General features: G+C 44.0%; 1 protein-coding gene across 1 annotated transcript in view; it reads right to left on the bottom strand.

The window, feature by feature from the left end:
• Positions 1–3727: 3727 nt before the first annotated feature.
• LOC106611224 (A-kinase anchor protein 6) overlaps positions 3728–18982 on the bottom strand; it is a 286291-nt gene continuing 271036 nt past the window's right edge. The window contains exons 11-14 of the mRNA XM_082955490.1: positions 17301–17519; positions 10835–14278; positions 9843–9959; positions 3728–4888 (exon numbers count right to left, since the gene is read on the bottom strand). Of these exons, the coding sequence (XP_082811616.1) occupies positions 4841–4888; positions 9843–9959; positions 10835–14278; positions 17301–17519 (3828 nt within the window). The 3' untranslated portion in view covers positions 3728–4840. The remainder of the gene's footprint in view (positions 4889–9842; positions 9960–10834; positions 14279–17300; positions 17520–18982) is intronic.

The raw sequence follows: 18982 nt of genomic DNA, 5'->3' as shown, positions 1-18982 counted from the left end.
GAGAGTGAACTGTCTATCTGATAACACTGTTTTAGGATGTCTCCTCCAGAATGAGAGAGTGAACTGTCTATCTGATAACACTGTTTTAGAATGTCTCCTCCAGAATGAGAGAGTGAACTGTCTATCTGATAACACTGTTGAAGAATGTCTCCTCCAGAATGAGAAAGTGAACTGTCTATCTGATAACACTGTTTTAGAATGTCTCCTCCAGAATGAGAGAGTGAACTGTCTATCTGATAACACTGTTTTAGAATGTCTCCTCCAGAATGAGAGAGTGAACTGTCTATCTGATAACACTGTTTTAGAATGTCTCCTCCAGAATGAGAGAGTGAACTGTCTATCTGATAACACTGTTTTAGAATGTCTCCTCCAGAATGAGAGAGTGAACTGTCTATCTGATAACACTGTTTTAGAATGTCTCCTCCAGAATGAGAGAGTGAACTGTCTATCTGATAACACTGTTTTAGAATGTCTCCTCCAGAATGAGAGAGTGAACTGTCTATCTGATAACACTGTTTTAGAATGTCTCCTCCAGAATGAGTGTGTTATCATATGGAAGGCTAACAGTGTGATTCCAGAGATCATCATTCAGTGTTGCATCAGAAATTGATAATTGAAGACGCTTCTCAGAATCATCATTTCATCTTTCTTTTGTGAGTACCAAGGATCAGAGTATTATAAGTTTGAAGTTGTATTGTCACATGCACAGAATACAGCAGGTGTAAAACAGTGCAGTGAATGCTTAACTTGCAAGCTCTTTCCCAACAATTCACAATAGAGGTAGTAATATAAATTAAGAAATAAAACACATGAAATGTGAGAGAAGAGCAACAAAAAAAAGAAGAATAAAAACATGACAGTGCAGTTGTATACATGTCTTATATGCAGTGATTCATAAATTTCTCTATTTTGTCTGTGATGTGACTTATTTTGTAAAGTCTTAGAGAGGATAAAGCTCTGTTTGGGTTCTGGTCCGAGACGTGTTAAAGGGAAATCCAACTTAAAAATGGATTTAAAGTACAATAGTAGCATATATGGTTTTAATAGCACAAATAGTCAAGTTCTCACATGTTTTCACTATGCGCTATACCACCGTTTTTTTCAAACTCACCTAGGGCCAGTTTTCCCAGACACAGATTAAGCATAGTCCAGGACTAAAAAGCATTCTCAAAGAAGATCCTCCATTCAAAGTGCTTTTTGGTCCAGTACTGTTGATCTCTGTTTAAGAAACGGTCCTATAATGTTTACTGTACATGTCAGTAAGGGGAATTCTTCCATGAAAATGTAGGATGTATGGTGACAGAGTTCCTATGATCGTACTGTACCATTAATTGTCCAATCTGATGGACAGGTCAGAGCCGGGGAGGCATAGAGCAAGGAAAACACTCACCTTTTACTCAACCATCCTAATGTAATATGAAATATTGCTTCCCTGTCTTTTAAAGATGATTTGGGGCTCAGGAGAAATGATGAATTAACTGTTGTGAGGAATTACAGATGGGACATTCAGGTAAAGACTTTCAATATGTCCAAGTGGAGATGACATCGTTGTTTTTATTTTTCCTCGATTAAAAGCTCCCGCACTGCCCTTTCAGATGCGATTCCATATCAAATTGTTTCTTAACGCGATTTGATGACAGTCTGAAATCCAATCACCTAAACCTCTTAAATTACATGAACACAATCAGCACAATCCCTGGTCCACTGATGGGGCCAGCACCTCTGTCATCGCCCGGGCCCTTTCACTCACAGTCACACATACGCAGTCTGCCACTGCCTACCACAATGATCACCTGACACATGGTTGTCTTTTGTTTTGACTACTTTCTTTTCACGGCTCTTTTCTAATTGTACAACTTTTTGTTAAGTACCTGTATATGACTTTGACATGGCATATTGTGTTATTTTGTGTGCGTGCCAATGTCATCGATCACATTGAATGTCATAGTGAACAACGGTGGGGGGGGGGGGGGGGGGGGGTCTCTAATGGCCTCGCTACACATACGCCTATAATGTAGCACATACAGTACAGTAAACTTAAAATAATCTGTTTTCATTTCTTACGACAATTTTCTTTTCCTCGTCCAGATTAAAGTTCATTGGCATTTTGATGACGAGGAAATGATTCTATCCATCTCTGGAAATGTAATAGAGGACCGTGAAGGCTCTCAAAAGCACAAGGCCATCAACGACGATGGAAACGTAGTAAATGCTACTAAAATACTATAATGTTTTACATCAGACTGCAATGTAAACCCTTTTTGCCTTGAGTCATCCTTCGTTTGTCAGAGAAAACTTTCAGAACTGTACAACCACACCCTAAAACCTTCCCTGTGACATTTAAATAACAGGAATCTTTGATCCCTCCCTTTCTACACAGAAAAATGATTTCCCTTCTTGTCTTTCTGATGTGGCATAATCATGTGTGATCTTTTCAACAAAGAGTGGCCAACCATCTTATTAATTTTCCCATCCATGCTTAAGCAAGGACACCAAATCAACATTTTGACTGGTGGTAATTGCAAAGCCACCATGGTTCGATACACATGACCTTTACTCCCTTTAAAGTAATTTCCATTTCTTGCAAAAAGAGCTTGTTAATTGCAAAAAATATATTTTTCTTCAACATGTCATGTTTCTTTGAGGACAATGTAGGAATGCATTTCCATTCTAATTTAATAATCCCATCAGTCAAGTCTGAAGCTTTCATCAGCAATAAGAATCAAAAATCCTTTGGAAACTTAGATAGTAGTGTGCTATAACATGCAGTAGCTGTATTCTGCAGTCTGCTAGATCTACATACAGCCTGTAACATGGCTGCTGATGGCTGCTGGTGGCTGAGGAAGCTGTTGTTACACAACTTGATGTTTTATGTAATATTCACAGTCATTTTATAAACAATGGATACCATTTAATTTTTTCGGTCAGATTTGCTCTGATGTAAGAACACATGTATCATCTACAAACATGCATCTTCCATAAGACCAAATGGGCGATTACAGTAAAGGGTCATCAAGGCTAGTCTAGTCTAGGCAATCAGGGAAAGGTTGATTGGCTGTTGAGGAGTGTGTGTGTGTGTGCATGCGTGTGTGTGAGCAAAAGTGTGTGCTTGTGCAAAAGTGTGTGTGACTGTGTGTACATGCATCCATATGTATGTGTGTGTGTGTGTGAGAACGAGCATGGGTGTGTGGGGGACAGGGACGTACCTCCAGAGCTGATTCGCTGATGGGCTCAGAGGATCATTTCTCTTATCCCATCATTGTCAGAATCATCAGCACCTCCTGTGAAAAACCCATTATTTATGCTAATGGCTGTGTCTGTGTGACTGGCAACACTCAACGTAGACTCAATGTAATGACTATAGTAATGACTATACTGTTGAGTATGTGTTCCAAATGGTACCCTATTCCTATATAGTGCACTCATTAGGGAATAGGTTGCCATTTGGATGCTGACACACACTTTATGTAGCATTTTGTAGTTAACATTCAATGACATCCCTAAACATATGTTTTCATATAACCTCAATCAGTCTTGTCAATCAGCTGTTTTTCCTAGTACTAACTCCTCGGATCCCCAATCATGGCCTCCCAGACACATCTCTCATTTAATGTTCCACTTGTGCATTTTTGATTTATAGTGTTGAGAAAAGAAATGATCAACAATGAAGGATGCTTGTACATTGTTTCAGGTGAATTGCATACAGAAAATGCATGTAATCAAATGGTTTCCAATAAATGAAGTTTATTTCTCAACATGTCTGTATATTTATTGTTAACCATGCAGTCTAGCACTTTAACGCTGATAGTATTCCACATCACAGAACACTTTTACACTAAACACAAAGCATGTACACCATCATGATACGTCAGGGTTGGAGAAAGTATATATTTATACGGATGCCTGTTTCAACCTTGCTGTAGTTCCGTTTTCCTTTCTTTACATCTTTTTATCACCTAACAGGGGAAGCAGTGTTTTAACAAAAAGGTATAAGAAATAACAACAGCAAGGCACACATTTTTAAAGTGTTAAACCTTCCCTCGTAGTCGTACCCTCCCTTTATGTCTTAGGAATAAAAAATGAAAAAGGAACTAGTAGATAGATGCTGATTTTACGTCAACAGTCATCATCAATCTTTTACTATACAACACTGTTCAGCTGTTTCCAACCTGGGACGTGTTGCATAGATGGATCTACTTGCATTTGGCTTTCTTTATGACATAGGTCCAACTTCCATTTCCTCCATCAGTTGATTGCCAAAACAATCCCTCTCTTTCCCTCTGGCTTTCTCTTTCTTAACACAAGTTGCCATGGAGCTGGAACTCTCAGAACGCTCTGGAACTCTCAGCAGTGCTGTTCTGTTCTGTCCAGACAGGATGGAACTAATCACCAAACAGCAGCTCTCAAAGTAGTCGCCCACTATATGTGTCCTCTTCAAATTTTACCTTACCTTCTACTGATGCAGCAAACAAGGAAAACTTGTGTCCTGGGCTTATAACATCTGCAGCTGGTTCTACAGTACTGGTGAGATAGTGAGAAATGCCATACAAACTGACGGAAGAAGTCTGTGTGTGTCTGTGTGTGTTTGGTGAAGGTTTGTATGGTTGATGGAAGAGCAGTGAGGTAGCTCAGTTCCAGTCTGGGACGGATTGGAGGAGCAGAGGATGGTGCGGGTCACTGAGAGGTCAAAGGTCAGGGGTCAGCATTACAGTAGCCAGAAGGAAGAAGAGGAAGCTTGAGTAGCAGGCTGGAGAGAGCCATTGACCAGGGGAACAGGGGAGAGAGCCCAGGCCACAGGCCACCAGGATGGACATTGCACACAGACATGGACCAACCTCTCTCACAGCTGAGCCTTGGAGGTGGCTGAGGCTACACTCCCAGACAGTCTCTGTAAGACAAGAAGACAAAGATACATACAGTACAAATGTCAGTCAAGTTACCATTACACAATATCTGTTCTGTAGCTATTTTCACTTTCTTTTCTAATTTAGTAATGACCAGCTCACACAAACACTGCCAGTGATATATTACAATACTACATCGTACTGTATATACTGATATATTACAAAACTACATCGTACTGTATATTCCCCAAAACACATATGAAGTGTGAATATTTGAAACATTTGTCCTCAATGTACAATGTTCAACAAACCACGCTGTGACGCAATACCTCTGTAGTACGGTCAACAACACTATTTACATTAGTCTCTAAACCACAGACCATGGTACAGACTGACTGATTCATTCAGCAGTGCTTCATGGTCTGTATTCACCATAGGACTAATCACACCTGTTCCCCTTTTATAGTGGTGTGGCGTGCAGCGGGGCTGAACAGGGCCAGACGAGATGGCAGTACGGGGGTCAGATACAACTGTACATGACTACTGGGTGTAGCTAGTTGTGCAGGCTGAGGCTGGCATGGGGACAGGGGACATGACTGGCTCACCTGCAGCGCCTGGTTGTGTGACTACTGGGGCTCGACTGGGGCTCATGTGTCCTGCCCTGAGGGCTGGCATTGGACAGTATGGAGACAGTGGGGGAGAGGGGAGACAGGGGGGACTCACAGAGGGGAGACAGCAGAGTGTTTAGCCCCAGGGGTGCCCGTGGGGGATGACATCCCCACATAACTAATAACTAAATACACAGCCTACAGTATTTTAATGGCATGCAACTCTCCCTGCAGAAACAGTTGGTTCATACTATTGTAGCTGATACAGAGGAGTGGAGAAATACACCTCTGAGGTGATTGGCCTTTTGTAGCACAAAATGATATATTATTGAGAAAATGTCATTTTGCCTTTGTGGTGAGTGAGTTGTAGTTGAGTAAGGCTAAATTCCTACAAGTATTACAAATATTTTAGTAAGGCTAAATTCCTACAAGTATTACAAGTATTTTAGTAAGGCTAAATTCATACTGTATTACAAGTATTTTAGTAAGGCTAAATTCATTCTGTATTAAAATAATTGTAGTAAGGCTAAATGCCTACAAGTATTACACATATTTTAGTAAGGCTAAATTCATACTGTACTACAAGTATTTTAGTAAGGCTAAATTCATACTGTATTACAAGTATTTTAGTAAGGCTAAATTCATTCTGTATTAAAATAATTGTAGTAAGGCTAAATGCCTACAAGTATTACACATATTTTAGTAAGGCTAAATTCATACTGTACTACAAGTATTTTAGTAAGGCTAAATTCATACTGTATTACAAGTATTTTAGTAAGGCAACATTCATACTGTATTCAAATAATTGTAGTAAGGCTAAATGCCTACAAGTATTACAAGTATTTTTGTAAGGCTAAATTCATACTGTATTACAAGTATTTTAGTAAGGCTAAATTCATACTGTATTACAAGTATTTTAGCAAGGCTAAATTCATACTGTACTACACATATTTTACTAAGGCTAAATTCATACCGTATATCAAGTATTTTAGTAAGGCTAAATTCATACTGTACTACAAGTATTTTAGTAAGGCTAAATTCATACTGTATTACAAGTATTTTAGTAAGACAACATTCATACTGTATTCAAATAATTGTAGTAAGGCGAAATGCCTAAAAGTATTACAAGTGTTTTTGTAAAGCTAAATTCATACAGTTTACAAGTATTTTTGTAAGGCTAAATTCATACTGTATTACACGTATTTTAGTAAGGCTAAATTCATACTGTATTACAAGTATTTTAGCAAGGCTAAATTCATACTGTACTACACGTATTTTAGTAAGGCTAAATTCATACTGAACTACAAGTATTTTAGTAAGATTAAATTCATACTGTACTTCAATAATTGTAGTAGGTCTATATGCCTACAAGTACTATACATATTTTAGTAAGGCTAAATTAGTACTGTATCTCAAGTATTATAGTAAGGCTAAATTCATACCGTATAAAAATAATTGTAGTACGGCTAAATGCCTAAAAGTATTACAAGTATTTTAGTAAGGCTAAATTCATACTGTATTCAAATAATTGTAGTAAGGCCAAATGCTTACTGTATAAGAATTATTTTTGTGCTGACAGCAGTGACTACATGTGATTTTGCTCAAGGACTCTCAGCAGGGATTGGAATGAAACTGTGAAGTCATTGATGTATTCTTAAGGATGACTGAGGCACTTGAATCATAACATTGCTTGACTACTCAACCCAAGGCTCTCATTCTTCCAGCAGTTTCTGAGGAAGGCATGAAAGAGAGTAAGGAAAGGGAATAATGCAACGGCTAACCCCAGACGATACATATCCCTTATAAGATAATACATCGTTTTCAAACCAATTTGCTGGTAAAGGAAAACTTTGTGGAGAGTAGAGTTCCTGTAATTTGAATCATTACATTGTCTAACTACTAGACTGAGGCACTTGAATCAGAACATTCTTTAACTACTAGACTGAGGCACTTGAATCATTACATTGTCTAACTACTAGACTGAGGCACTTGAATCATTACATTGTCTAACTACTAGACTGAGGCACTTGAATCATAACATTGTCTAACTACTAGACTGAGGCACTTGAATCATAACATTGTCTAACTACTAGACTGAGGCACTTGAATCATAACATTGTCTAACTACTAGACTGAGGCACTTGAATCATAACATTGTCTAACTACTAGACTGAGGCACTTGAATCATTACATTGTCTAACTACTAGACTGAGGCACTTGAATCATTACATTGTCTAACTACTAGACTGAGGCACTTGAATCATAACATTGTCTAACTACTAGACTGAGGCACTTGAATCATTACATTGTCTAACTACTAGACTGAGGCACTTGAATCATAACATTGTCTAACTACTAGACTGAGGCACTTGAATCCTAACATTGTCTAACTACTAGACTGAGGCACTTGAATCATTACATTGTCTAACTACTAGACTGAGGCACTTGAATCATAACATTGTCTAACTACTAGACTGAGGCACTTGAATCATTACATTGTTAAACTACTAGACTGAGGCACTTGAATCCTAACATTGTCTAACTACTAGACTAAGGCAGTTAGTCATGAATGCCAGAAATACGCTGTTACAGTTGAAGTCAGAAGTTTACATACACCTTAGCCAAATACATTTAAACTCCGTTTATCACAATTCCTGACATTTATTCCTAGTAAAAATTCCCTGTCTTAGGTCAGTTAGGATCACCACTTTATTTTAAGAACTTGAAATGTCAGAATAATAGTAGAGAGAATGATTTATTTCAGTTTTATTTCTTTCATTACATTCCCAGTGGGTCAGAAGTTTACATACACTCAATTAGTATTTGGTAGTGTTGCCTTTAAATTGTTTAACTTGGGTCAAACGTTTCGGGTAGCTTTCCACAAGCTTCCCACAATAAGTTGGGTGAATTTTGGCCCATTCCTCCTGACAGAGCTGGTGTAACTGAGTCAGGTTTGTAGGCCTCCTTGCTCGCACACGCTTTTTCAGTTCTGCCCACATATTTTCTATAGGATTGAGGTCAGGGCTTTGTGATGGCCACTCCAATACCTTGACTTCGTTGTCCTTAAGCCATTCTACCACAACTTTGGAAGTATGCTTGGGGTCATTGTCCATTTGGAAGACCCATTTGCAACCAAGCCTTAACTTCCTGACTGATGTCTTGAGATGTTGCTTCAATATATCCACATAATTTTCATTCCTCATGATGCCATCTATTTTGTGAAGTGCACCAGTCCCCCCGCTACAAAGCACCCCCCACAACATGATGCTGCCATCCTCGTGCTTCACGGTTGGGATGGTGTTCTTCGGCTTGCAAGCCTCCCCTTTTTCCTCCAGAGGACATTTCTCTAAAAAGTACGATCTTTGTCCCCATGTGCAGTTGCAAACCATAGTCTGCCTTTTTTTATGGCGGTTTTGGAGCAGTGGCTTCTTCCTTGCTGAGCGGCATTTCAGGTTATGTCGATATAGGACTCGTTTTACTGTGGATATAGATACTTTTGTACCTGTTTCCTCCAGCATCTTCACAAGGTCCTTTTTGTATCAAAGTACATTCATCTCTAGGAGACAGAACGCGTCTCCTTCCTGTGCGGTATGACGGCTGCGTGGTCCCATGGTGTTTATACTTGCGAACTATTGTTTGTACAGATGAACGTGGTACCTTCAGGTGTTTGGAAATTGCTCCCAAGGATAAACCAGACTTGTGGAGGTCTACAATTTATTTTCTGAGGTCTTGGCTCATTTCTTTTGATTTTCCCATGATGTCAAGCAAAGAGGCACTGGGTTTGAAGGTAAGCCTAGAAATACATCCACAGGTACACCTCCAATTGACTCAAATTATGTAAATTAGCTTATCAGAAGCTTCTAAAGCCATGACATAATTTTCTGGATTTTTTTCAACTTAGTGTATGTAAACTTCTGACCCACTGGAATTGTGATACAGTGAATTATAAGTGTAATAATCTGTCTGCAAACAATTGTTGGAAAAATGACTTTTGTCATGCACAAAGTAGATGTCCTAACCGACTTGCCAAAACTATAGTTTGTTAACAAGACATTTGTGGAGTGGTTGAAAAACAAGTTTTAATGACTCCAACCTAAGTGTATGTAAAGTTCCGACTTCAACTGTGTGTCTCATCATAGAACATGTTCTGCAGAGAGGGGTGAAAAGAAGAGAGTACTTTTTTTAAATGAATGGCAAAACTTCTTTTGAATGTGCTTACTGGCAGTATGGAATGAGGCGGAAAATGTGTTTGCAATGGAATACTACGACGAGAGGGAGAAATCCTTTTGGCCATTTTCCCAGGTAAAGTACACAGCCCGAGAGGGTGTGTGTGTGTGTGCGTGCACCCATGCGTGTGTGTGTGTGGCGGTACTCATCATACTGTACGTACCATGACCTGGGGCCTGGCAGTTCCAGTCTTTGAAGCAGATGAGTTGTCAGAGACCGGGCCACTACCCCGGGGGCCCCGGACCCCAACCTCCCCACAACCTTGGCCTGACCTTGGAGACTGTGGAGAGGAGAGAGTATAGAGAGGGGGAGAGAGAGCGAGAGAGAGATGGGGGGAGGAGAGAGCGATAGAGAGAGGGAGAAATAGAGAGGTGGGGGAGAAAGAAAGCGTGAGAGAGAAAATAAATCAAACCACAAACCAAATTGTTGGTGGTTTTATATTTTCTGTAGTCCTTTCTAATCCACTCATATTTCTTTAGTTACAATGCATAGCTACAAGATATGAGGAAATAACATAGGGTTAGGGTAAATTACTTAAAACAACAAGTAGCTAATGGAAAACAATTCCCTCTTCACTTTAAATTGTTGCTGAGAATTGTCTTAACAGCTTTGAAAATAATACATCTTCCACAGCTCACACTAATGCACTTTTTAGCTTCCTTTGTTGGATGTTTTTATAATTACGGCAGTTTACAAGGTAATCACTTAATTATTCACCAATTGACACAGCCAGATAACAGTGTGATAGAAGGTCAGGCATCAGGTTTCTGAAGAGAACAGCCAGAGAAGTGGCAACTTAGCATATGAAATACAGCAACCTCTTAAAAGGACACAAACACATGGTAATTCAGTCATGAAATTAAATAATGGTTCTTCGCCGGGAATTCTTGCTTATGAATCATAATGTAATCTGACTGATTATGATTATTCTGTTCCGTAGACCTTAACATTCTAAATCGGAGGATGCTAAACAAATCCCTCTTCCATCGACACTTCAGGGGAAGAAGAGGAGGAGGGGATGAATGAAGGAGTGAATAAAAATATCTCCTCAATATTTAGTCACAGATATGAATACATAACAGGCTGAAATGTGCATCAGTCCCATTACGTGGAGATAGGTGGGTGGGTGTATAAAGGGTGCAATGTCTAACTCACCTGCTTCTGTTTATGAGTTGACTTGACTTCCTGAAGAGAGCTGTAGCCTTTCCTGACATTCTTCTGTTTCATCCACTGTGAAGTAGATCCTTTTTCATCTGAATCACACTTTCTTATTGGGGGACAGAGGCTGCCTTCCTCTTTTAAAGGATTTGTACTGGAGCAAGAGACTCTTATCTTAGTCATTACAGGGGAAATGTTAGATTCAAGCATTTCAGTATCTGCTAAACATTCAACAGTGTCTATCAGGGTTTCACATGGTAACGGATTAAGATAAGAAGCCTCATTATGGCACTGTAGCTGTCTCCAAGCTATACTTCCAGGAGAAATACCATGTTCTTCTTGGTATTCATTGCAGGCGGGCAGAGGCGCTTGGCTCTGACTCTGGCTTTGGGCAGCAGGAGAGGGAGAGGAGGAGTAGTAGTCAATTAATTTGGGACTGTGCCTCCTTTGCCTCTTGGTGACAGCCATGCTGTAGCAGAGAGGAGGTCCAAGGTACACTTTCTCAGTACAGGCCTCGAACAGCATCTCCTCGTCCCTGATGTCTGGGGTAGGCGACAGTAAGGGGGTGGCGCTCTTGCTGTCTATACAGGCGCTAACCTCTCCACAGTCCGAGTCGTGGGAGGAGATAGACAGGTAGGAGTAGAAGTCTCCCTTGTGGAGGTGTATGGTCCGGTGGGAGTGTTCCAGGACTTTGTCCCTGATCTGGGCTCCAGTCTGGCCAGGTCTCTCTTTGTCCTCTGCCTGGCTTTCCTTGTTCTTCAGAGCCACCGAGGCCATGTTGATGATCTCCATCACAAAGTTGTGCACGTTCTCCTGGCTCTTTTGGTCCTGGCGTGGGGGCGCCTGGGGGTGGGGGTGGCTGCAGCAGGGACGGTCTGAGTTGGGGTCTGGGCTGGAGCTGGCATTTCCAATGCTCTGCTGGGTGGGGACATCACAGAGGAATGAAGAGAAGAGATTCTCCTGACTGCTGTTTCCAGAACGGGGTGGTTTCTGCAGGGCGTGGTGGTGGTGGGAGCCACCGCGGTCCTCCAGTGGGGAGAGAGAGGGGGAGGAGTGGCTGGAGCTCTGGCAGGGGATTTCCCCTCTGAGCTGGCTCTCTAGAGAGGACTCCTTGGCCTGGAGCTGGGACAGCATGGCAGTGGCAGTGGCCATTCCCATGCCCCTCTGCTGGTCCCCTCCATTCACCACTGACTCGTTCACATAACAGTTTTTGACGGACTCCCCTTTCTTGGTGAAAAGGCTCCCCTCCTCTCGTAACAACTCATCATCCTCATCCTTCCCTTTGATGTGGGAGTTTTCCACATTCCCGTTCTCCATGTCATCTACAAACTGGCTGATATACCTCCGCGTGGCATTCTTCCTGTTGGTGTTCACCACGTCAGGCAGCAGTCCGAGACACTCTTTCTTCACGTTGCTGTTGGTGTGGGACTCCAGGAGCCTCAGCGCTGAGCGGTTTAGGAAGGAGCAGTGCTCGTTGCCTACAGACAGCCTGTTGGTGCGGTCTTTGGATAGGGTGTCACACTGCAGCTCGTCCCCTAGAGGGTCATATCCTTGGTTCTTGTCCCTGCCAGACTGGGACTGCTGCTGGGAGCGGGAAGGATTGTGGATCCAGTTGTGGAACTCGTTCTTCATGTACTCCATGCCTAGGCCTAAGGAGCCCTCCATGTACTCCTCCTCAGAGGCGACTGAGCTGTCCTCCTCCTCATCCTCCTTGATACCCAGCTCCTCCTCAGTCAGGGTCAGCGTGGAGCTAGACAGAAGGTCACTGTCCTCCTCCTCAACCTCCTTGATACCCAGCTCCTCTTCAGTCAATGTCGGTGTGGAGCTGGACAGAAGGTCACTGTCATCCTCGTCATCTGTGCATGCAGAGGTGCATGACACGTTGACCACCATGCTGATGCTGGCGTCTGCCTCGTCGTGACCCCCATGGCCTCCGTGGTGACCCCCTGGCTGGGCCCGGTGGTGGTGCTTCCTGAAGGAGGCGTTGGAGTCCAGCATGCAGCAGCGGTTCCTCAGTACGGCCAGGTCCTCAGAGCCCACCGACGAGTCCTCTGTGCTGCTCAGCTCTGTCAGAGAAGCAGCCGAGCTCTCGTTGACGGAGGAGGGGGAACCACCTCGGCCTCCTGAGAGGCACCCAGCATGCCCAGGCCCCCAAGATCCATACCCCACCCCAGGGTGGCACAGGGAGCTGCTGCTCTGCAGAGTGATGTCAGAGATGCTGCGTGTCATCTTTAGGTTGTGTAGCGGGGTCTGGATGTTCTCCAGGCGTTTGAGGAGCTCCAGAGTCCTGCGGCTCAGTTCCCCTGTGGGCTCTATGGCTCCGGTGCCCAGGCCCAGCTCCCTCAAGCTGCCCTGGCTGCCTCCTTCAGCCTCCTCCCAGCTCTTACATGGAGCCAGCCAGCTCTCCAGAGACGTGGAGCGCTGGAGAGTGTCTTTGCCGGATGGAAATAGCTCCCCCGCTGCATACAGAGACTCCAGGGATGACCCTTGGGACAGATGGGGGATCTCTCTGTCTCTACGGCCCTTCACTCCTGTCACTCTTCTCTCATCTTCCTCCTCGGAGTCAGGGCTGAGGCCACGTCCGTTGATCAGAATCTCCACGTTGGACTCTCTCCTGTGTCTCCCCCGGTTCTCCCCAGCTCCACCTCCCTCCTCTCCTACTCCTCCACCTCTCTTCTTTTCTGCTTTGCATCTGTTCTGGTCTCGATCTCTCAGTGCCGTCACAGACACACAGTCCCCATACAGCGCTACCTTGTTGGCCCGCTCTAGGATTCTGTCAATGTCCTCGTCACACAACCTGTCCCCCTCGTCGTCGTCTTCCCCAGGCGAGTTGACTCCTGGGGGGGGTCGGAGGTAGGTGCTGCCTCCTCTCCATGGGTCATCTAGACAGACCACGGAGTTGGCCGTAGTCTCTGTCTCGCCCTCACTGACTATCCCGCTCTCGCTCTCTGATCTGTGTGCGGACTCCCCGCCTCGTCCCCCCTGCTTTCCCCCGCCAAACAGACCCCGTAGGAGGTCTGGCAGGGATTCCACAGATGAGAAGGAGGAGTCTTTGCTCAGGCTCTTCAGAAGAGGCTGTTTCCTCCCGGCTTTGACTGGAGAAGAGGTCTTGTGTACGGAGGGGAAGTGAGGATGTCTGTAAAGCTGCACATTATGCAGGCTGTACACCTGATAGGCACTGGGACGGTGAGAAGACAGAGGCGTCATTCTAGACGATTCGTTCAAGGACATCCCTCGCTGAGTAACACGCGGGCTCGACTCGGACATGTCATAGTCTAAACCAGCCCCAGGGGATCCAGGACCTGATTCACATTCAGCATTTTGTTTGTCATCAAATTCCTGCGGCTCCATGTACGCCATGTCCATTTCATCCCACTCCCAGGAGTCCTCGGCTGGGCCGTGGAGGTCCATGAGACCAGCCTCTACGATGTTCCCCGGGACCTTCAGTTGGATAAATGGGAGAACCTCAAATTTACCGATTCAAAATCAATAAAAAAAGAAAGCTGTTTCATTTTTTTATACTAGGTTAATACTTTCAATTTTGGGGAGAAAGCAAAGCATTGAATAGCACAATTCTCTAAAAAGTGCATCGTCTTAAAATGTGCTTAGACACAGACATTTTGCTAAGGAAGACACAATTCTACAAATTGCTTGGCATCTCATTAATATAAGAGAGAGGGCCTATTTATATGAACCATTTTTATCTTATTAATCTAATAAAGTGGTAAATCTAGCACTTTCTACATGGCACACCCTCTGTAAGGAATTTCTATTAGACTTCTGTTTATTCTCTTCTTGCTGATAAGGAAAATCCGAATGACTATAAGCTGGGGTTGCTAATGCAGGATAAAACCTTCATCTGTGAATCAATAAGCCTCAGCTAACCTAGCTAACACTGATCTAAATGATGCACATAGGCCTATAGTATATAACCAAATGGTCACTACACAAGGAGCAGTAGCTAGCCAGTCTTATCAAGCACTTCACCTGATAACCAACTAATAAGACAAAGACAAGAACCCAGAAATCCACTTCCAGACAGCAGAATAATTGCCTTTAAACATCATGTTTTCCATCCACCTCCTCGGCCGGCACATGGAATGGTAAAAGATTCTCAAAATACCCAAATTGAAACATTTTCTCATTTTCATAAATGGGGCATCTAGAGAAGGGACTAGTGCAGTCGTGACCACACTCCTTTTATCATTGAGCAAAGTCTTTCATTTCTAAACAAAGGGAATATGTTCCCCCTATTCAGGACATATCCCCCAGGTAAAACTGTACTTCAGTCTGCAAAGTCTACTTGTGTTCTCTCTCCCTGCTGTACTGGAATGGATATAACAGAGTAGACAACCAGACAAATTCAAAACCCTGCCTGCCTTTTTCCTCTTCCCCAGATGCTCCCGGTTCCACAGTAGCACAATGCAGTCCCCCCAGAAATGCGGACAAGAGGACAGAGAGAGAGAGATGGACTATGAACTATGGGTGAATATGTCCATCTGGGATGTGTGGTGGTGTTGGTGGTGGAGATTTCACTACAGATTTAATGGTGATTCCACCTGTTCTCCACATTACACAAACACACTGAAGGAAACAGAGGTACTTTACAGTAGTAAACCCCTTTTAAACAAGTCTCTATTTGCAATATTTGGAGCTGAGCCTTGTGCCATTACGCATTGATGATCAAAAGGGGGGTTGTGTACAGAATAGTCTGAAGCTGCCAGACATCACACTGCCTGTGTACCAATTTACCCCCCATTTCCTATATAGTGCTCTGTATAGGGCTAGGGCAAAAAACTAAATGTGCACCCCTTTGGGTTCCCAGTACCGAGTTTGGGAACACTGCCATACATAGTGCACTACTTTTGACCAGGGCCTATGGGGAATAGAGTGCCATTTGGGACGTATAGCTCACATATCACGATGTACTACAGCCACTTTCCCTGCAATATACATCACTATTAGTAATACATTATAGTTACAGTGCAAAACATTTCCTTCTCTGTTGCTGGCCTAAATAACTTACCCCTGGACAGCTCACTTTGAGAGGAATAATACCACTCAGAAATAGCTCATTCTAGAGTTGGGGAGCTTCTTTACAGGGCATAAACGGAACCTTCATTACTGAAACATAATGTATAGCTGGCTAGTTGCTAGTACATAAATGTACAGAGTATATCCACGTGACCAGCTGTATCTACGTGGTCAATTCTGCAGTTAAGTGAGAAAACCAGGAGACACCCAAGTCTCTTGAGGAGTGGTCATCCATCCCTGGACTAGGAGTCTTTACAGTCAGACCTGTATGAGTTCTGCCATGCGGGGCCAGGCTGAGTCACCTGGTCTGAGTGCAGGTATATGTTACGTACAATGCCTTCGGAAAGTATTCAGACCCCTTAACTTTTTCGACATTTTGTTACATTACAGCCTTATTCTAAAATGGATTAAATAAATAAAAATCCTTAGCAATCTACACACAATACCGCATTGTGACAAAGTCATAACAGTTTTTTCAAAATTTTAGCAAATGTATTAAATATTTAAAACAGAAATACCTTATCTACATAATTATTCAGGCCCTTTGCTATGAGACTCGAAATTGAGCTCTGGAGCATCCTGTTTCCATTGATCATCCTTGAGATGTTTCTACAACTTGATTGGAGTCCACTTGTGGAAAATTCAATTTATTGGACATGATTTGGAAAGGCACACACCTGTCTATATAAGGTCCCAGAGTTGACAGTGCATGTCAGGGAAAAAATCAAGCTATGAGGTCAAAGGAATTGTCCGTAGAACTCCAAGACAGGATTGTGTCGATGCACAGATCTGGGGAAGGGTACCAAAAATGTCTGCAGAATTGAAGGTCCCCAAGAACACAATGGCCATAATTCTTAAATGTAAGAAGTTTGGAACCACCAAGACTCTTCCTTGAGCTGGCCGCCCGGCCAAACTGAGAAATCAGGGGAGAAAGGCCTTGGTCAGGGAGGTGACCAAGAATAGGATAGTCACTCTGACAGAGCTCCAGAGCGCCTCTGTGGAGATGGTAGACCCTTCCAGAAGGACAACCATCTCTGCAGCACTCCACCAATCAGGCCTTTATGCCAAGCCACTCCTCAGTAAAAGGCACATGACAGCCTGCTTGGAGTTTGCCAAAAGGCACCTAAAGTACTCAGACCATGGGAAACAAGATTCTCTAGTCTGATGAAACCAATATTGAACTCTTTGGCCTGAATGCCAGGTGTCACGTATAGAGGAAACCTGGCACCATACCTGCGGTGAAGCATGGTGGTTAATCCAGTTTAGAATAAGGCTAGAACATAGCAAAATGTAGAAAAAGTCAAGGGGTCTGAATACTTTCCGAATGCACTGTATATTGCATATTCCACCCTCTTCCCATATTGTGTCAGGTCAGTATCTTAATAGTATTTGAACCATGTGGGGTGCCAAGCAGGGTGTGAGGTCTCACATGATCTGTCCCCAGGGCCCGCCGGAGGCGGGTCTGCCACTGCAGCACCTGCATGACGATGGCCTCCCAGCGCCGCTCCAGGTTGACGGTCAGCAGCTGCAGGGCCTGTTGCTCTGAGTCTGGACAGCTCTGCTGCTCCTGCTCCTCCTGCAACCGCTGGGACAGCCTCAGTACCGAGGACACGTCCTTACGCCTCCCACACACCTCCAGAGACAGAGACTGGAGAAGGGAGGGGGTGGAGAGGAGGAGAAGGGAGGGGGTGGAGAGGAGGAGAGGGGAGGGGGTGGAGAGGAGGAGAGAGGAATGAGATAGAGGGGACAGAGGCAGGGGAAAGGCAAAAGAAAGACGGAGAGAGTCAATTTACATTTTACATAAAAACGTATTTCTTTTTAAACCTGAAACCTCACAACTTCCCATTAGTGTACAGTAGGTTTTAAGAGGACCAGTTACAGTAGCCTTTGTAACCATATTAATTGGCACCATGTTTAGGTGGGGAGTGGAGGACTCATGAATACCAGTATGTGTGTACAAGTCTTTATAGTTCAAAGCGTTAGCAGAAGCAGTCACAGCCCAAAACCTGCTAATGAACTTAGCCATACTAAATTATCGTAATTTTTTCTCTCTATAAATCCTCCAAATGTGTGATTTTAACATGTGCATTTTATTATTCTCTTTAAAGCAGTGTTTCTTTTCCCTACTGCCTCTACTGCTGCTGCTTAGATGTGTCGTAATGCAACCCAGAACCATCTGCGTCCCAAATGGCACAAATATTCCCTATGGGCCCTGGTCAAAACTAGTGCACTAAATAGGGAATAGGGTGCCATGTGAGACACAGACCTGACCCCTCTGTTTCTCTCCACAGCCACACGGGCGACCAGGGACTACCCTCACTCCCCCCCGACTACCCTCACTCCCTCCCTGACCACCCCCCCCCCCCGACTACCCTCACTACCTCCCTGACTACTCTCACTACCCCCCTGACTACCCTCACTCCCCCCCGACTACCCTCACTACCCCCCTGACTGCCCTCACTCCCCCCCTGACCTACCCTCACTACCCCCCTGACTACCCTCACTACCCCGCTGACTGCCCTCACTACCCTGACCTACCCTCACTCCCCCCCGACTACCCTCACTCCCCCCCTGACTACCCTCACTCCCCCCTGACTGCCCTCCCTACCCCCCTGACTACCCTAACTACCCCCCTGACTACCCTCACTACCCCCCTGACTACACTCACTACCCCCCTGACTACCCTCACTACTTCCCTGACTACCTTCACTACTCCTTTGACTACCCTCACTACTCCCCTGACTACTCTCACTACCCCCCTGACTACCCTCACTACTTCCCTGACTACCTTCACTACTCCTTTGACTATCCTCACTACTCCCCTGACTACTCTCACTACCCTCCTGACTACCCTCACTAGCCCCTGACTTCTCTTACTAGCCCCTGACTACTCTCACTACCCCCCTGAATACTCTCACTACGCCCCTGACTACTCCCCTGACTACCCTCACTACTACCCCGACTACCCTCACTACCCTCACTACTACCCCGACTACCCTCACTACCTCTCTGACTACTCTCACTACTACCCTGACTACCCTCATACTACCCTGACTACTCTCACTACCCCCCTGAGTACTCTCACTACCCCCCTGAGTACTCTCACTACTC

The sequence above is a fragment of the Salmo salar genome, chromosome 09 (assembly GCF_965601325.2).
Source record: "Salmo salar chromosome 09, fSalSal1, whole genome shotgun sequence".
Classification (NCBI taxonomy): Eukaryota; Metazoa; Chordata; class Actinopteri; order Salmoniformes; family Salmonidae; genus Salmo; species Salmo salar.
Note: the sequence above shows the minus strand (reverse complement) of the source record. Positions and strands in the feature narration are given on the sequence as shown.